At 42.2% G+C, this 17,955-nt stretch overlaps 1 protein-coding gene and 1 long non-coding RNA gene across 2 annotated transcripts in view; both read right to left on the reverse strand.

Annotated features, from left to right (window-relative positions):
• Positions 1-1,463: 1,463 nt before the first annotated feature.
• sult1st6 (sulfotransferase family 1, cytosolic sulfotransferase 6) overlaps positions 1,464-17,955 on the reverse strand; it is a 40,282-nt gene continuing 23,790 nt past the window's right edge. Inside the window, exons 2-7 of the mRNA XM_016468907.1 lie at positions 4,731-4,859; positions 4,523-4,620; positions 4,158-4,284; positions 3,697-3,791; positions 3,404-3,584; positions 1,464-2,792 (exon numbers count right to left, since the gene is read on the reverse strand). Of these exons, the coding sequence (XP_016324393.1) occupies positions 2,680-2,792; positions 3,404-3,584; positions 3,697-3,791; positions 4,158-4,284; positions 4,523-4,620; positions 4,731-4,859 (743 nt within the window). The 3' untranslated portion in view covers positions 1,464-2,679. The remainder of the gene's footprint in view (positions 2,793-3,403; positions 3,585-3,696; positions 3,792-4,157; positions 4,285-4,522; positions 4,621-4,730; positions 4,860-17,955) is intronic.
• The window catches only part of LOC107674855 (uncharacterized), a 7,820-nt gene continuing 3,575 nt past the window's right edge, over positions 13,711-17,955 (reverse strand). The window contains exons 2-3 of the long non-coding RNA XR_001632543.1: positions 15,010-16,241; positions 13,711-14,685 (exon numbers count right to left, since the gene is read on the reverse strand). This is a non-coding gene — a long non-coding RNA (uncharacterized LOC107674855). The remainder of the gene's footprint in view (positions 14,686-15,009; positions 16,242-17,955) is intronic.

Genomic DNA, 17,955 nt, shown 5'->3' on the forward strand with positions numbered 1-17,955 from the left:
AGGTTTCTGGAGAGGCAAACAGGTCTACCTGAGCGGCTCCGAAACGTCCCCAAATCAGCTGGACCGTCCGGGGATGGAGTCGCCACTCTCCCGGGAGCGTAGCTCGAGACAGCTCGTCGGCTGTACGGTTGCCAGTAGGACTGCGATCTCCGCACGCAAGACAGGAGCATTGGCCGCCTTCACTGTTGTGAAGCGGATGCCGCTGAACTTGGGGGGACGCCGGGCGAACTGAATCGCATAGCCGAGGCTGATGGTCCGCAGAAGCCAGCGAGACGGGCTGGGTAGCGCTAGCCAGGCACCCAGATACCGTGCAAGTGGGACCAATGGAACCACCGCCGTACCCGCAGTGGGGCAGCGAGGTGGAACACAGGGACCCAACTCGGGCGGCTTCTGTGCAGCCGAGAGTTGCTGAGCCAAGCTCTCGACCGCGTCACCGAAGAGGCCGGTCTGGGACACAGGGGCATTAAGGAACCGAACTTTGTCGGCGTCCCTCATATCAACCAGACACAGCCAGAGATGGCGCTCCTGGACCACAAGTGTGGACATCGCACGACCCAAAGTAGTCAGGCGCCAGGTAACGACCACATCCAGAAACGCACAGGTGAAACGGCATCTTTAAAAAGACGATCCGTCATCTTTACAAAGACGCACCCGCTTATTGTACTCTTTTAGAGAAATTGCTCTTTCAGGGAAATGCTCTTTTAGTGCTGAGGCGCACAGGGGAAATGGCCACTTGCAGCACAACAGCGGGTAGTGCAGCCTGAAGTGCGCAACCCACTCGACACAGGAATGACCACCGCTGAAGCGCCGTCCACCAACACCAGAAGCTACCGAGAGCACTTTGAACTCGTAGCTCACTGAAGACACTTGGATGGAGCAGAACGATGTTGTCGCTCGGCGGATCAGCGGCAGCTGGATGCAATAATTGCATGCCAAAGTGCATTGGCTCGTTTAGTTACACTCGAAGTAGATTGGTCTCTCGAAGCGAGATCCCAATTCGTCAGTCACGACGTGACTCGTAGTGACCGACTGAAAGGGAACTCATGTGTCTCTATGCTACCATTTGGGCTACATCTGCAGGTGTGGTAAATCAAATCAAATCAAATCAAGAAATGCCTGTGGAGTGCAACAGGCCATGTGAAATCTGAATTAACACTGTTGTACATTGAAAAAGCCCTTGCCGGAAGACTTGGAAGGAAGAGGTTAATAGTGGTATGAACAGGTGACAGAGAACTTTAATTAAATGAAAGAAAGAAGATTGGACTTCACATTTAAGGTAAGAAGGCTGAAATATTGTAATACTGTTGTAAAAAGGACCACCCCTTAATTCATCATCATCAGAGCTACAAGCTATGGCAAAAATGTCAAAAATTGTGTCAAAAAATGTTTAATGTCGATTCAGATCATGGTATTTCAGATCATAGTATGGGTTGCTACTCCTCATTCTTTATTAAATAGTCAATTTCATTAAGTTTGCCTGTAAGTGTTATGTCATATATTAACTATCATACCTGAACTAACATGTAGCTAAGGTGGGCATTACTGACACATGAATATGAATCAAGTTAAGTCAAATTTATTGGTATAACGCTTTTCACAATACACATAATTTCAAAGCAGCTTTATAGAAAGTATACTGTTATGTCTATAAGTTAATGTCTAAGGTTAGTCCTTCATTAGTTCTTGATTGGCTCCTACATTCACATTTAGTTAATGTTGAAATATAGATACTAGAACATGTGTAATCATGTATCCTTATTTTATCTAAAATGTTAGAAAAAACATAAAAAAAGAAAAAGAAAAAAAAAAGGAGGCAGAGGAGCCATTAAAATCACCACTAGAAAATTATTTTTCTTATAGAACCAGTTTATGTACTTTGGTACTTTTAAAGTTTTTTCAACATGAAACATGTTAATGTCTCATAATTTCTGAGTGAGAATATATGTGTGCCTGGCCATCCATCCAGGGTGTTTCCCTCCCTATACCTGAGATACTGGTATAGGCTCCGGCATCTGCTTCATCATACATAGGACAAGTGGTTTGGAAAATGGATGGATGGAAATAATTTTAGTTTTACAGAAAATATTGTTTTACTTCATCATAACACGTTCAGTCCTCGACTTTTGTAATATCGCTTTAACTTATAACAAAAGCCAGGTCATTAATTAAATCCTCCCGGAACAATGTCATTTTTGGAGGGAAAACACAAACATTTACCAGTGGATTTGATGAATTCTTTTTTCTTTTATGGTTTTAGTTTATTACTGGTTTGTGTAACATCAACTGTGTAATATCAACTGCTTGATAATACCATTTCAGAATAGTTAAAACAACAACAAAAAACTAAATTACCTTGAATTGAACACCATCATGTACTCTAATTCTCAATCCTTCACTGATCAATGCCAACTTTAACTCTTTATTTCCATGATTTTAGGTTCCATCCTGTTAAATGCCATTAACTGTAAATAATCAAGCTATAATTAATAAGCATATTGCTTAAAGTCCGACATAACCTTTTATAAAAAATCATGACATTTAAAATTGTTCTAAATACAAAAAAAAACATATATTATGCAGTCAGTGAGATTAGGTGAGTAGAATGTTATACCTAATGACATCAGGCAAAACTTCTATAATATATTTCATATATTTAATGTTGCACAAATTATTTAGGGATCAAATGCTAAAGCGGAACGGAATGTCCACATCTTTCATTTGGTTTGCGTAGTCTTCATCAAACATCTGGGATTGAGCTGAGGTGAAATGGTTAACCCAGTCACCAACCTCTCCTGTGTAAACAAACACGCTTGGTGATTCATTATGAACACAGTATTTTGTATATCATTTCTTATTACATGGTCCTTGGAATACTTGATTCTGATTCCTTAACTGCCATATTGAGTGGTCAAAATGTTTGCATAATGACAGCTAAACTATATTTTAATGTTGTCCATAAGAACAGACAAGAGACAACATTAAACATGGGATGACGTTAACATTCTAGCTAAATATGTTAGCTAACAATTAATTAAAATTGTAATTTTGTTGAAATGTTCATTTATAGGCTGTTATTTTTCTGTGCCACGACAGATGACTTGTTTTGGCTAATCTACAAGATAAATAATTTTATAACAGATCAATATTTCATATTCCTGTATGCTAAACAGCCATATAAGCAGGATTTAAGTTTCTATATGGTTTCCTTAGAGTCTAAAAACAGCCTAATCATATACAACTCTCAGCCAGCCAAAAAACAGGCAGACCAGTCTTATCTTATGGCAATAGGTCCTGTTCCTCATTCTAAAAACAAAAAAAACAAACGCATCTATTTACAAGTTTAAATAAATAAAAAATAATTAATTTAATCTCATAAGGGATATTTAGTATGGTTTTCATTAACCTTTTCTCATGAAGGCAGAAATGGACTGATCAAACACAGGTTTTGGGATGTAGGAGTAGTTAGCCATTGGATTGTCTTTCATGACTTGGAAGGATGCCAGCTGCACAATCCTCTTTATGACATCTTCAGAAACAGACAGGTCCAGATAGTGCATGATCCTCTTAATCTCCCTAAAAGGATTCTTGGAAAAAAAGAAATATATGATACAAAAAACTCAAAGCATACATAAAATAAAAAAAATGTAATCAAATTTTAGGAAATTGGCACGACTGAAGATGTGGTACTAAAACTACCTCCTTCATGTCCTCATAGAGTATGTAGAGAATATTCCTTTCCTTGCGTTCCTTCCAGTAACCTTTTACATGGTCATACCAAGAGCCCCAACCTACTGTAAAAACATTAGAAGACACTCAGAGTAACCAAGGATTCCAGATTAAACATTTCATTCTACGTTAGTGAAAAACTAGTAAGGTGAAAACTGAAAAGAGTGTATATGTGTGTTTAGTAGAGGGATAGTTCAACCAAAAATGGAACACTGTCTCACTTTTTGTCCATATAATGAAAGTCAATGGGTTGAATATACAGTATTTACATTGCGTGGACAAAAACAGCTGAAATATTTGTCAAAATGTTTGCATATTGTTTCCCAAAGAAAAACGTCAGTCACACAGATTTGGAATGACTTGAGGGTGATTAGATGATGAAAGAATTTTCATTTTTGTAAAGTATATTTAAATATGTAGTTTTGTCTCACATTGTCCCTTCATGAACTTGTGAATGTATCCATCCCAAGGTCCTGGCTCTGGCTGGGTAAGGTTCATGCGATCAAAGTGGAAGTAGCTTACAAGGTTATCCTTAGCATTCCGGGCCGTATAAATGACCTGGAAAAACAGGAGGACTAGTGGACATGATTTGCAGTATTCAGTGGTCAGATACAGTTCAAGGGGTTTTAACATCACAAGGCTGAGTGCCTGTTATGACCAATACACTCTAGAGAGAAGTCATTTGGTTTTATCTTCTGTTGGGGAGGAGATGTGAAAATAAACCCAAATTTGACCTTGTGTTTGAAGTTAATCAAAAATTTTTGTCTTTTTTAAGTTGTTTTAATTGAATTATAACCTTGCATTTATTTTCCCAGAATCCTTTAGGCACTAGCTGAATGGGCAGATGAGTTTTGATGACTCTCGGTGGTTTCATCTGTTCAAGTAAATCAAGCCCTAAATGAAGCATAAAGATAAATGAGTTTTGTATACACAGGTGCATTGACATATCCTTCATATAACAAAAACCATGTATGAGTATAAATGAAACATGCGTTAATGTGTACCTGATGGTATGGGTGGAGGAGCGCAAATCTCCAGAAATGGAATACGGACAGCTGTTGGCGCTCTCTTGCACACCTCAGCATCTCCATTGTGCAGCAGAAGATCTACTATCTCTTGAGTCCAGGTTGTGCCTCAACACAGAGACAAAAAATAGACCAATACTTCTCAACCAGGGGACCAGATCCCACTAGAGGGCCTCAGCAAACCTCTAAGAAATTACTTACAAATTTTAATCAATAAATTATTAATAATATATTAAAATAACTCTAATCCAAACAATTAACAATTATTATAAATAATGCTATAAAAAAACCTGAAAAAAACAAGGTGTACATTTTCATTAAGAATCGTTTAGAAGTGGTTAATAACCACTGCATTGGACATAATGAACATATGTACTGAACTGCAGAATGGTGTAAAGGTTAAGGACACTAAATAATACTAAAGAATAACAAGAGTAAGTCCATTACCAATACCCTGCAGTACAGATGAACCAGCTATAAGCAGATTGCCACAATGAGCCTTTTGTTTGAATTGCATCCAGAGCCAGAAGGCTGGAAAATCCCAATATTAGAACCTAATAAAATTATATGGATTGGTCTTGGAGCTCCTCTCTGTGTATTATAATGGGGGAAATAAAATAAACAGACAATCATTGTGAACTGGACTGTTACCACAAATCAGTGAGCCATTCACTATCTATGCAAATTTTAAGCATTAACCGCAAGCTTAGAGGTACCAAGCTTAGTGCAATGTCTAAACTACAACTGTTCACCTTTTCATGACGTTTCATGACGTTCATAATGTTTTTGATTATTCTGCAGTGTTTTGTGTGGTCTTCCTTGACTGAACGGTCACAGGCATTTACTTTTTTTATCCTATATAATTATGGTAAAACAGGCAAACTTCAGCTGGTGAACACAGCAGAGTCACTTCCTCGTCACTTCCGGTGTAAGCACGCTGTGCGCATTTGGCTGCCGCTTCACACTGGGGCTTTATTGTTTTGTCTTGTCATTTTTGTTAGAATGTATGTTCTCCTGGTTTCAAAAATGTACTAACATCGTATCACACATTCAAAAAATGGAAATACAATGGACTGTTTTCGTGACTCCAGCTGGTGCGCGGAGGTGGTGTGCTCCATTCCGCCACTTGCTGTGGCATCTCATACGGCTTAAACTGACTCCACCGGCCTGCCTGACTTATGGCGTTTGCATCGTGGTAGCTGCTGATGGAGTGGCTGCGTCTTTTTTTACGGGAGGATTTATCGGCAGTGGCTGTCGTTGTTGAGTTTTCCCGTTTTCCGTTTGGGGTTCTGGAGTTTGGACTCGTTTGGGCTCTGTGGTACTCGAGATGCAGCACGACGCGGGTTGCATGGCAAGTCTACACCATTGGGCCTGCTCTGGCTATACATATCACGCTCATTCCGTTTGCACTGTTGGCAAAAATGTTTTCACTCTCGATTATACATTTGCCTCAGATTCTCAATTTTTTTGTTTTGATTGTTGTGTATACTGTATTGTTTATTGATTTGTCTTGTGTTTAATGTTGATTGTGAAGTGCTTTGAGCTTGGGAAAAGCGCTATATAAATTAAACTCATCATCAGAGGCAAAATGAGGAGCTAAGCAAGCATGGAAGGCAGCATCTGGCGAGCTGAAGTAATTAAAGACATTTGTTGCTAACTTTAAGCAAAATGGTTGAAAACCCATTAATACAATCACTTGTAATTAGGGATATGCCGGTATCAAATTTTCATGTTGCGATTAATTGCTAATGCTTTTATCACGGTATACGGTATTATCACGGTATTGAAATTTAGTTTAAAAAAGTGCTGTCATTATACAGTATAACAGGTTTAATAACTTTTTTCTTATAACAAAAATAACTGAACATTTAAATGCAATAAAGCAATACAGAAAAATGTATAAAGCTAAAAGTTTTACACAGATTAAAGTGCAAAAGAACTATAAAGACCAATAGGTATCCCTTTACAATAAGACCTCATTAGTTAACCTTAGTTACCGTGATATATCGCATTACCGAATACCGGCACAAGTCTACTTGTAATGTGATGTAAATGCATATTGCATTTGACCAATAGGTGGTGCTGCTCCCAAATTGATGTGGTGTGGTCAGTGTGGGGTGATGATGACACACACAAATTTTGGTGTCAACATGCCAAAGCGTTGTAGTCTCAGATCCATTGTGGCATTATGCCATCAACTTTGACTTTGAGTTATACGAAAATGTTTTGAGAAATAAAAATGCTTTTAATAACTTTTTGCCAGCATGATCTGATTCAGTTTTCATGAAGATCGGACAAATAGTCTAAGACGATTTTGAAAAACTAGGTTTTTGACTGACTGTCAAAATGGTAGACTGCTGAAAAGCATATATTGTTCTGTACAACTCAGGGAATAGGAAAAGTTAAGATTTATGGCAAAATTGAAAAAAAGTTGCGAGCATATTTGTACCTTTTATTATATCTTTTGACCACTAGGTGGCGGCGGTCTAAAACTTCATAGGTTGCTTCAGGGTATGGTGCCGAAGACACAAGTTTTGTAATGATATGTCTATCTGTTTGTAGAATACAGCATTTTACTTCAAAATTCAAAATGGCTGATGCCCAAAAATGGCCAACATAGGAAAATCGGGCACTGATTCAATCTGTATGCTATACAGTTTCTAAAGAGACCAATATTGATTTTTAGGTAAACAATTTAGAAGTTATAAGCAAAAATCTCCCTCTTGATCAATAGGTGGTTCTGTGGTTCTATGTTTTTAACCCAAATGACCCATGCTGTTTTCAGAGTCATCACAGCAGCGTCCATCTATTATTTTAATAAGTGAAACTATTTTAATAAGTGAAACTGTGGACGTTTACTTTCGAGTCTTGAATGCACCCTATTAAAATAGCCTATTGCTTCAAAATTATGATTTTTTAAATGTAAAATCACGTTAACATTATAAGCAAACCTCAGAGAACATTATAAAATAAAAAATGGAGTTCATGACACCTTTAAGGCCGGCAGGAAGGGTTTTAGGGCTAAAAAACCCCCATCACTTCGAGACAGTTGATGTGTAAGTAAGCATTGCTCCAGGTTTGACCAAATGCTGGTCTGCCCCCATACAAACTCCCCAAGTTGAGATGGAGGCATGACCATGACCACCTTATATATACTCAAGATGGCGCCACGGATGGCCACCTCGGTGTTGAGCGCTCCAGTTGTTTTACTGTTTTTGTTCGTTTTTCCTGTTTTTTTTGTTTATCAACTACAATAAGTTTCACCAAGGATGAACTGCTGAACATTCGGCAGAACACACCACGCAATCTTCTACCGGTTTGCAACTATTCTGATGTTTTGCTGAACATTGTAGTTGGCAGAGCAGCGGCGCGGTTCAAACGCTTTAAGACGCGCAAGCGTGGGAAACGAGTCGGTGCGCTCGTCAAACTCTGACAGCGCGGCTTCAGAATGGCGTTGCCTAGCATCCATCTGGCGAATCTCTGCTCTCTACCCAACAAAATGGACGAACTTTTCCTGCTCTCCCGAATAAATAAGGATTTTCAAACTCTGCTGCTCTGTGTTTCATGGAAACCTGGCTGAATGAAGCCATTCCAGACAGCGCGTTTCATCTGCCGGACTTCCAGCTGTTCAGAGTGGATCGCGACGCAGAATCAACAGGGAACATGCTTCTACATCAACGAAAGGTTGTGTACAGATGTAACAGCATTGAAGAAGATGTGCTGTCCTGATTTAGAAGTGCTCTTAATCAACTGTAAGCCTTTCTACTCGCCGCGGGAGTTTTCCTCGTTCATTCTTGTGAGTGTTTACATTCCACGGCAAGGGCACGTGAGCGTGGCGCTACAACAGCTGGCTGATCAGATCACAGATACAGAACAACAACACCTGGACTCTGTTATAATCTCGGGGACTTTAATAAACAAACCTCACACACGAACTGCCAAAATTCAAACAACACATTACATGCCCCACCAGAGACAAAAATATTTTGGACCACTGCTTCACCACAATAAAGGATGCATATCTCTCCATCCCCAGAGCAGCTTTGGGACTCTCTGACCACTGCCTGGTTCATCTCCTTCCAACATACAGGCAAAAACTTAAATCTGCTAAGCCTGTCTTAAGAACTGTAAAGAGATGGACCAACAAAACAGAGTGGGCATTACAAGACTGCACTGTATATCTCGACTGCACTGATTGGAGTGTTTTTGAAGCTGCTGCCCCTGATCTGGATGAGCTCACAGAGACTGTAACTTCATTCATCAGTTTCTGTGAGGATATGTGCATTCAAAGCATTTATTGTCATATGCCCAGTGAGGAAAACAAGTTTCCCTGAGCAATGAAATTCTTACTTTGCTGTCCACAATGAATGCCAAGACAGTGCAATGCTATGCACACACATACACAAACTATACACATATACATACATACATACAATGTAAGAAACATAATAATAAAAACTATGCTGCAGTAGTAGGAATAAAGACTATGAAAAAAAAATAGAAATATAGACTATGTGTATCTATATATGCGAGTATAGAGTAGAAATATAGAATGTGAAAATAGAAATATAGACTATGTATATGGTATCTACATATGCGAATGTACAGTATTAACTTATGTGCAAAAAAACAATAGTGCAGTAACATGTGCAAATTGAGTGCAAGTACATGATAACAATAGCAGCAGTAACAGATGTGCAAATTGAGATGAGGCTACATGAGTAATATCAATAAATATACAATGGTAGTAATAACATTACAAATGATCAAATGAGATGAAACAATTTGGTCTGACTGTTCTCTGAGATAGATAAGTCCACTAGCTAGCTACCTGTTTAAGAGTCTAATAGCTGAGGGGAAGAAGGAGTTCCTTAATCTGGAAGTCCTGCAATTTACACTCCTGTACCTCCGTCCTGAGGGTAGGAGTGTGAACAGTCTGTGTTGGGGGTGGGTGGGGTCTTTAATGATGGATGCAGCTCTTCTGTGGACTCTGCGATGGTAAATGGCCTGCAGAGAGGGCAGTGGAGTCCTGATGATCTTCTCAGCAGTCTTCACCACTCTCTGCAGACATTTGCGGTCCCTTACAGTAGTGCTGCCATACCATGCAGTGATGCAGCTGGTCAAGACGCTCTCAACTACACAGCTGTAGAAGTTGTTGAGGATCTTAGGTGACATGCCAAACTTCCTCAGCCTCCTCAGGAAGTACAGCCGCTGTTGTGCCTTCTTAACCAGCTGGGTGGTGTTGAGTGTCCAGGTGAGGTCCTCGCTGATGTGGACCCCCAGGTATTTAAAGCTGCTCACCCTCTCCACTTCAAGCTCTCGGATAAACAGTGGCTGGTGAGTTTTCCTCTTTTTCCTCAAGTCCACTATCATCTCCTTTGTCTTGTCCGTGTTGAGGGTGAGGTTGTTGTCCTCACACCATGCCACAAGACTGGCCACCTCCCTCCTGTAGGCCGCTTCATCCCCGCCAGTGATCCGTCCTATCACTGCGGTGTCATCAGCGAACTTCAGTATTATGTGTCTCTAGTGCGCTTAGTACATCATGGAGCTTGCCTAGCTCTACTGTGGAGTTAGCTCGCGGGGGGATGTAAACAGCGACTATAAACACAGCAGTAAATTCCCTCGGTAGATAATAGGGACGGCATTTCAGCAATAAAAACTCCACGTCTGGCGAGCAGTGCTTAAAAACAGTCTGTATGTCTCCGCACCACGAGTTGTTAATAAACACACACACACCTCCCCCTTTAGCCTTACCGGAGGCTGCGGTCCGGTCTCCTCGATGTATGGAGTGAGTTTGTAGCTGAACAGAAGATTCCGGGACTTTTCTCTGAGCCAGGTCTCAGTGAAAATCAGAGCGCAGCATTCTCTTATTTCCCGCTGTGATGTAACCCTTGCTCTCAGCTCATCCAGTTTGTTTTCCAGAGATCGTACGTTAGCTAACAACAGGCTGGGTAGCGGTGGTCGGCTAGCGCAAGCTTTTAGCTTAGCATGAAGCCCTCCCCTCTTGCCTCACTTGCGTCGCCGTCTCCGGAGCGCTCTCCTCGGGTCAGCTACCTCGCTCGAGCTCGGTGCTTCGGGGCCTTCCTGGGGGTGGTGGCGGTGACCGTGGGAGCGACTAATGTGTTGTAGCTCCGGAGGTATAAAACTGGTAAATTCAAGATGGTTGGCTGAATTGGCGATGTCCAATAATGCCTGTCTGTTGTACATTAGCAGTGCACCGCATTTGAGCACGGAAGATAAAACAGAAAACAAACAAAAAAGAAAGAAAAACCGGCATTCGAGAGCGGAGCGAGCAAACACGTCTGCCTCGGGGAGCGCCATCTTGCAATATTCAATATACAACAACAACAAACCATGGTTCACAGCAAAACTCAGAAAGCTTCGCCAGGCCAAAGAAGATGCCTACAGGAGTGGGGACAGAGTCTTGTACAATCAGGCTAGGAACACACTGAATAAGGAGATTAGAGTGGCTAAGACGAGCTACGCTAAAAAGCTGGAAAACCAGTTTTCAGCCAACGACCCTGCTTCAGTGTGGAAAGGTCTGAAAGACATTACAAACTACAAGACATCATCCCCCAGCACTGTGGAGAATCAACATCTGGTAGACGATCTGAATGAGTTCTATTGCAGGTTTGAAAAAAACACCATTCACACCTCCGGCAACCCCCCTCTCCAGCACTCCAGATCAGTGAAGATGACGTGCGTCAGGTCTTCAGAAAGAACAAGAGAAGAAAAGCACCAGGCCCAGACGGTGTGACAACAGCCTGTCTGAAAACCTGCGCTGACCAGCTGGCCCCCATCTTCTCACAGATCTTCAACAGATCACTGGAGCTGTGCGAAGTCCCTGCCTGCTTCAAACACTCCACCATCATACCCATCCCAAAGAAACCTAAAATCACATGACTTAATGACTACAGACCTGTTTCTTTAATGTCTGTGGTCATGATGTCATTTGAAAGACTGGTGTTGGCTTATCTGAAGGACATCACTGGACCCTTACTGGACCCCCAGCCAATCACCCTGCTTCAGTGTGGAAAGGTCTGAAAGACCTAACAAACTACAAGACACCATCCCCCACACTAAAGCTAATCAACAACTTGCTGAAGACCTGAATAAGTTTTACTGTAGATTTGAAACTCCTGGTCTCACACCCCACACCCGCCCTGACCAACTCTCTACACAGCATCAACACCTCCAGCAACCCCCCTCTCCCCCACTCCTGCACTTCAGATCAGTGAAGATGATGTGCGTCAGGTCTTCAGGAAGCAGAAGAGAAGGAAAGCACTAGGCCCAGATGGTGTTACACCAGCTTGTCTAAAAACCTGCCCAGCTGGCCCACGTCTTTTCACACATCTTCAACAGATCACTGGAGCTGTGCGAAGTCCCTGCCTGCTTCAAACACTCCACCATCATACCCATCCCAAAGAAACCTAAAATCACATGACTTAATGACTACAGACCTGTTTCTTTAATGTCTGTGGTCATGATGTCATTTGAAAGACTGGTGTTGGCTTATCTGAAGGACATCACTGGACCCTTACTGGACCCCCCGCAGTTTGCTTACAGAGCAAACAGGTCAGTGGATGATGCAGTCAACATGGGACTACACTACATCCTGCAACATCTGGACAAATCGGGGACTTATGCAAGGATCCTGTTTGTGGACTTCAGTTCAGCCTTCAACACCATCATCCCAACACTCCTCCAGACCAAACTAACCAAGCTCTCTGTTCCTAGCTCTATCTGTCAATGGATCACCAGCTTTCTGACAGATAGGCACTAACCCAGCTCTCTGTTCCTAACTCTATCTGCCAATGGATCACCAGCTTTCTGACAGATAGACAACAGCTAGTGATAACTGGTAAATTCACATCCAACAGCTGCACCATCAGCACTGGTGCTCCTCAGGGATGTGTGCTCTCCCCACTGCTCTTCTCCCTATACACCAACGACTGCACCTCTACTGACCTCTCTGTCAAGCTCCTGAAGTTTGCAGATGACACTACAGTCATCGTCCTCATCCAGGACGGTGACGAGTCTGCTTATAGAAGCAAGGTCGAACAGCTGGCTGTCTGGTGCAGTTATAACAACCTGGAGCTGAACAAGCTCAAAACAGTGGAGATGATAGTGGACTTCAGGAGAAACCCCCCTGCACCCCCCCCATTCACCATAATGAACAGCACTGTAGCAACAGTGCAGTCATTCAGGTTCCTGGGTACCACCATCTCTCAGGACCTGAAGTGGGACAATCACATTGACTCCATTGTCAAAAAGGCCCAGCAGAGGTTGTACTTCCTTCGCCAGCTGAGGAAGTTCAACCTGCCACAGGAGCTGCTGATACAGTTCTACTCGGCCATCATTGAATCCGTCCTCTGCACTTCAATAACTGTCTGGTTCAGCTCAGCTACCAAAACTGACCTCAGAAGACTTCAGTGGATAGTCCGGACTGCTGAGCAAATCACTGGTACAACCCTCCCCACTTTCCAAGAACTGCACTCATCCAGAGTGAGTAAAAGAGCTGGCAAAATCACTCTGGACCCCTCACACCCAGCACACTTCCTCTTTGAACTGTTGCCGTCTGGCCGGCACTACACTGAACACCAGAATGGCCAGACATAGGAAAAGTTTCTTCCCTCAGGCCATCTACCTCATGAACAGTTAAATGTTCTCCCCACTGTGCAATAAAACATGTGCAATACCCAACTATCTATACTTATATTTATTATACGTATGTTATTGATTTAATATATCTTACATCTATCCACATTCCCTTGCATAATTTGTCTATAGCACATCTGTACATACAATATACTGTTTAATGTCTCTTTGTCTATTGTGTATTGTTTTTTTTTTTACATATTTATTTTTACTCACTTCTTTTTATTTTGTTATCTGTGTCTTGTCACTTGTCAACCTGTCTGTGTATTGGAAGCTTCTGTCACCAAGACAAATTCCATGTGTATGTAAGCACACTTGGCAATAAAGCTCTTTCTGATTCTGATGCTTCCTTCTGGAGGTCAGTCGCAACAGGATGCCTGATTGAAACAGGTGAGGTGTTTTCCAAGGGGCCACAGCTCTGATGCAGCGATGGGTTATCCTGAGATGAAAACATCGCAGCACCAAGCGTAGGATGGAACATGGGCTTTGAATCAATACTGAAGGGGGCCGCATGTGAAGCAGGCCCAGAGGAATCACAGAGGAAGGGGCTGACATGAGGCCAAGCATCCTCTGAAAGCCCTGAGGGGATGTGAAGTCCCAAGTCTGAATGACGCCACAAGCCACTGAATTATCAGGGAGCATTCCAGCGTAATCCATGCCCGCATCTGGGCAGAATCAATAACTGTCCCAAGGAAGACTTCTTGCTGGTTGGGAGACAGAAAGCTCTTGGCTAAATTAATTAGTAGCCCAAGCCACTCCAGGTGGCTGAGCAGTAGCGACCTGTGAGCAATGAGTTCCTGTTTCGATCTGGCTAAGACCAGCCAATCGTCTAGGTTATTCACAATGCAGATTCCAATCAGTCTCAGAGGAGAAAGAGCAGCATACGTGCACTTTGTAAAGTGCATAGGACCAGAGACAGTCCGAATGATAAGATTGTAAATTGATAATCCACCCCCTCGAACGCGAATCTCAAGAGCGGTCTGTGATGAGGGGCTATCTGGATGTGAAAGTAAGCGTCTTTCAGATCCACCGATAAAAAACCAGTCCCTGCGGCATTTGTGTGAGGATCTGCTTCCAAGTCAGCATTTTGAATGGGCGATTCATAATCGCACAGTTCAGATGCCTGAGCCTGCCATTTTTCTTGGGAATGAGGAAGTAGCAGCTGTAAAAACCTCGCTGTTCACTAGAGGAACCGTTTCCATGGCGAAGTGGCCTGTGAGCAAACTGGAGTGAGTAACCTCATTCTACGGGGCTTAGGCAAGAAGTGGTGCATGACCTGTGTAACACACGTTTGTAGGTCGGGAAGAAGGAGGCGGGAACCGGCGAACATTAAAACAAAACTTTAATAATAAAATAAACACAAAACAGCGCGTCAGCCCCTCGCGGACGACTGTCGCGCACAAACAAAACCAAAACACAAAATAAAGTCCAGGCCTGGTCTTCTCTCGTCTTTCACTGTCGTCACTCCTCCTTTTTATCCTTCCGGAGCTCCTCCGTGAGACTCGAGACCGGTGAGTGGTGCAGGTGTCGCTCATTATCAATTACTCCACCGGCCTCGCTCCGTTCCCACGGCTCTCGGCCCCGCCCCACTCGTCACAACCTGCAATGACTTTTGAGCTGCAGTGAAGCGCTTTGCAAATACGCCGGGCAGATGGCAGGTAGACGTGTGGGGGAGCTTGCCATATCCTCTTACTTCAATGCCGTCAAGAGAGGTGAGGGCGGCAGAAATATAAAAGTTGACACGTGCCGAGTAGGGGCGTGCCACGTCTTGATAAGTTCATCGTGAACTCTAGCAGGAGGTTTGTTGACGACAACCCAGCGGGTATCATTTATCTAAACGGCTACGGGCAGGCTCTTCCGCAGCCGACCATTCTAAGCCGAGATTCTCCACAGCCTGGTGAAGCTGTCAGCGATACAGAATCATAGGTGACAGCATTCTCCTCTGATCCGCCTAAAAAGATCAAACCGCTCGATGCAGATGAAGGGCGCTGATCCTCACATGTAAAACACACTGGTGGATCAAGATGCTGCGGGGAGAGTGAGCACGCAGGACCTGTGCTGGTGTGAGATCACTCAAGCCCGGTTGCTTATCCCCGTGACTCCACTGTTTCTTTCTCAGAGCTAGCTGAGAGAGGTGAAATGGGAGATCAAGGCTGCCTTCATTGAAGAAGGTGATCCGTGAGTGGAGAAGGGTGAGACTCATTCTCTCAGTGAGAGCATTCCGTTCTGGTGAGCGCAGTCTATGCATGCCCATCTGCATCATGTAGGGGCTGAGCTTCTTGCTTTGGCTTCTTGCTTCAGATTCCGGCGAGGAGATGATCTTCCTTGCTGAAGGAGAAAAATTGGACAAAATGGTGCTCTGACTTATACAGCAGTCGGCTCCACCCCTTTTGGCAGGTTGAAGCGTCATTGGTTCGTGCAGCTACACAAATGTGATCAAATCAGTCTTCAGTATCAGAGTAAACAGGAGTTTCCCCATAATCGTCAGCGACGCAACGGGAGAGACCATTCGAATGGGAACTTGTATGTGTAAATACACTTTTTATATTGAAACATCAGTGTACTATTCTATGCAACATAATGTATAGTTAACAGCTGAAAGTCGAGATATCAAGTATGTGACCATTTTTTTTGTATAATTGTTTCTGTAATTGAAGAAACTTCACTACAGTACAATTTCTGGCCTCACCAGTGACAAACAAATAATAGAATATTATCTTAGAATGCGTATATTAATATTTATTCTCAATGTTCATTGTCCACTGACAAATCAGAGAAAGTGATTTGTCAGTGGACACGGCAAGAGCCCCTGTAATTAAAACCTACAAAAGACTTTTTGCATTTAAATCGCAAACTGTACCGCAGTAGTTTCGATTTCAAGCCATTTGAGTGCTATAGGCTTTGCTGTGCTAATTGGTTTAATTATGTCATGTGCTGTTCGTAGCCTAATCTCTGATCATCTTTTTGTGTGAGAGTTCATTAACATGCGGCAAAAATGGTGATTGCACAAAGTACAATATACATTTTTTTCAAGAAATCACGTAAAGTGCGAAAGAGAAAGTTTGCCATCTATGTCTGAGCCTGCTTCAGCTTTCCACAAGGAGACAGCGAAGCGGCAACTGACACGTCCTGTTTTCAGGACACCGACACGAACATTTCATCAGGAGTGTACTGGTGAGACTTCCAAAACACCGTATGATGACCGTATTCCTTTACACTGAATTTGCCGGAAAGAATCATTGCTTTTCCCCAAAGTGGTACAATGAATTCACATGGCTTGAATATAGTTTGACAAATAATGCTGTGTGGTGGATGCACAATATAGCCTACATGTATCATACGGATTACATAATCTGAGAATATTTGTTTTCTATTTGAATTGGTTCATTATTATAACAATTCACGTTCTATAGATATATTTCTCATGTCTGTGAAGCAACAGAGTTTTGGTTCATTTTTGACGCGCTCAAGTTCACAGGGACAGAGACGGCAGAAATAGTATCCTGTTTGGTTTCATTATTTTATAGCGCACAACGTTTTGTTGTTATTGTGAGTGTACACAAATAAATGTAGACCCTTACCAGATTTGAACGATGTAATTATTCTTAGTCTGTATTTTAATTGCAACTGATTGCACCGGCGATTCCAAATTAACTGTCATGCAGTATAAGGGCGCTGTCATTCAGCTTCCACACTCTGCACAAACACTTAAATGCGCACATTTAATATAGAGCGGCCCCCTTATTTTATGACAGGCCCCCCTATGCCACTGGTGTACATTAATAGAAAACAATGTGTTCAAATTTAAAAAATGTGGTGCAGCGCTACGTAGGGCTGGGTATCGTAAACATTTTTGATATCGATACCGATACCTTGACTTCGATACCGGTTCCTGAACGATACTTTTTTCGATACCAATTTTATGAAATTTATTTTAACAAGATTACATTATCTAAAAAAAAAATTTTGGTTTTATTTTTCAGCTTGTTGATGTTTATACAGACTCAAAGACTCATCTCCTGAGCCACTGCACAAAGGAAAAAATGTAACCAACACAATAAATCAGTGCAAATAGTTTTAATAAAGTTCAAATAGCCTTCAGTTTACACATCTATTAGGCTACATTTACACTAGTGCGTGCTCGTTTTAAAATGCATAGCTCAGACAGAATAATCATTTCTATTCATTTTCCACTGATTTACTGATGAGCATTAGCAGCTTCCAGGCTGTCTGCCTGTGCTCTCTCTTCCATGATCGCTGCTCTGACTCAGAGGTAATAACATATTTAATTTCAGCAACAATACATGGCCAAAACACACACGCCAATCGGAAGTTATTACAAACACTCGATGGTGGTTTAAAGTGAGTTTTGAGTAAAAGCGGAATATAAATCTTATTTATTGTCTTATGCAGGGGTTAAATTGGGATTTGTTAAGTGGGGGTGGGGCACTATATGGTATCGAGCTTATATATATATATATATGTATGTATGTGTATATATGTGTGTGTGTGTGTGTGTGTGTGTGTGTGTGTTTTGTTTTTTGTG

Source organism: Sinocyclocheilus anshuiensis, unplaced genomic scaffold, assembly GCF_001515605.1.
Source record: "Sinocyclocheilus anshuiensis isolate Anshui unplaced genomic scaffold, SAMN03320099.WGS_v1.1 scaffold890, whole genome shotgun sequence".
NCBI lineage: Eukaryota > Metazoa > Chordata > Actinopteri > Cypriniformes > Cyprinidae > Sinocyclocheilus > Sinocyclocheilus anshuiensis.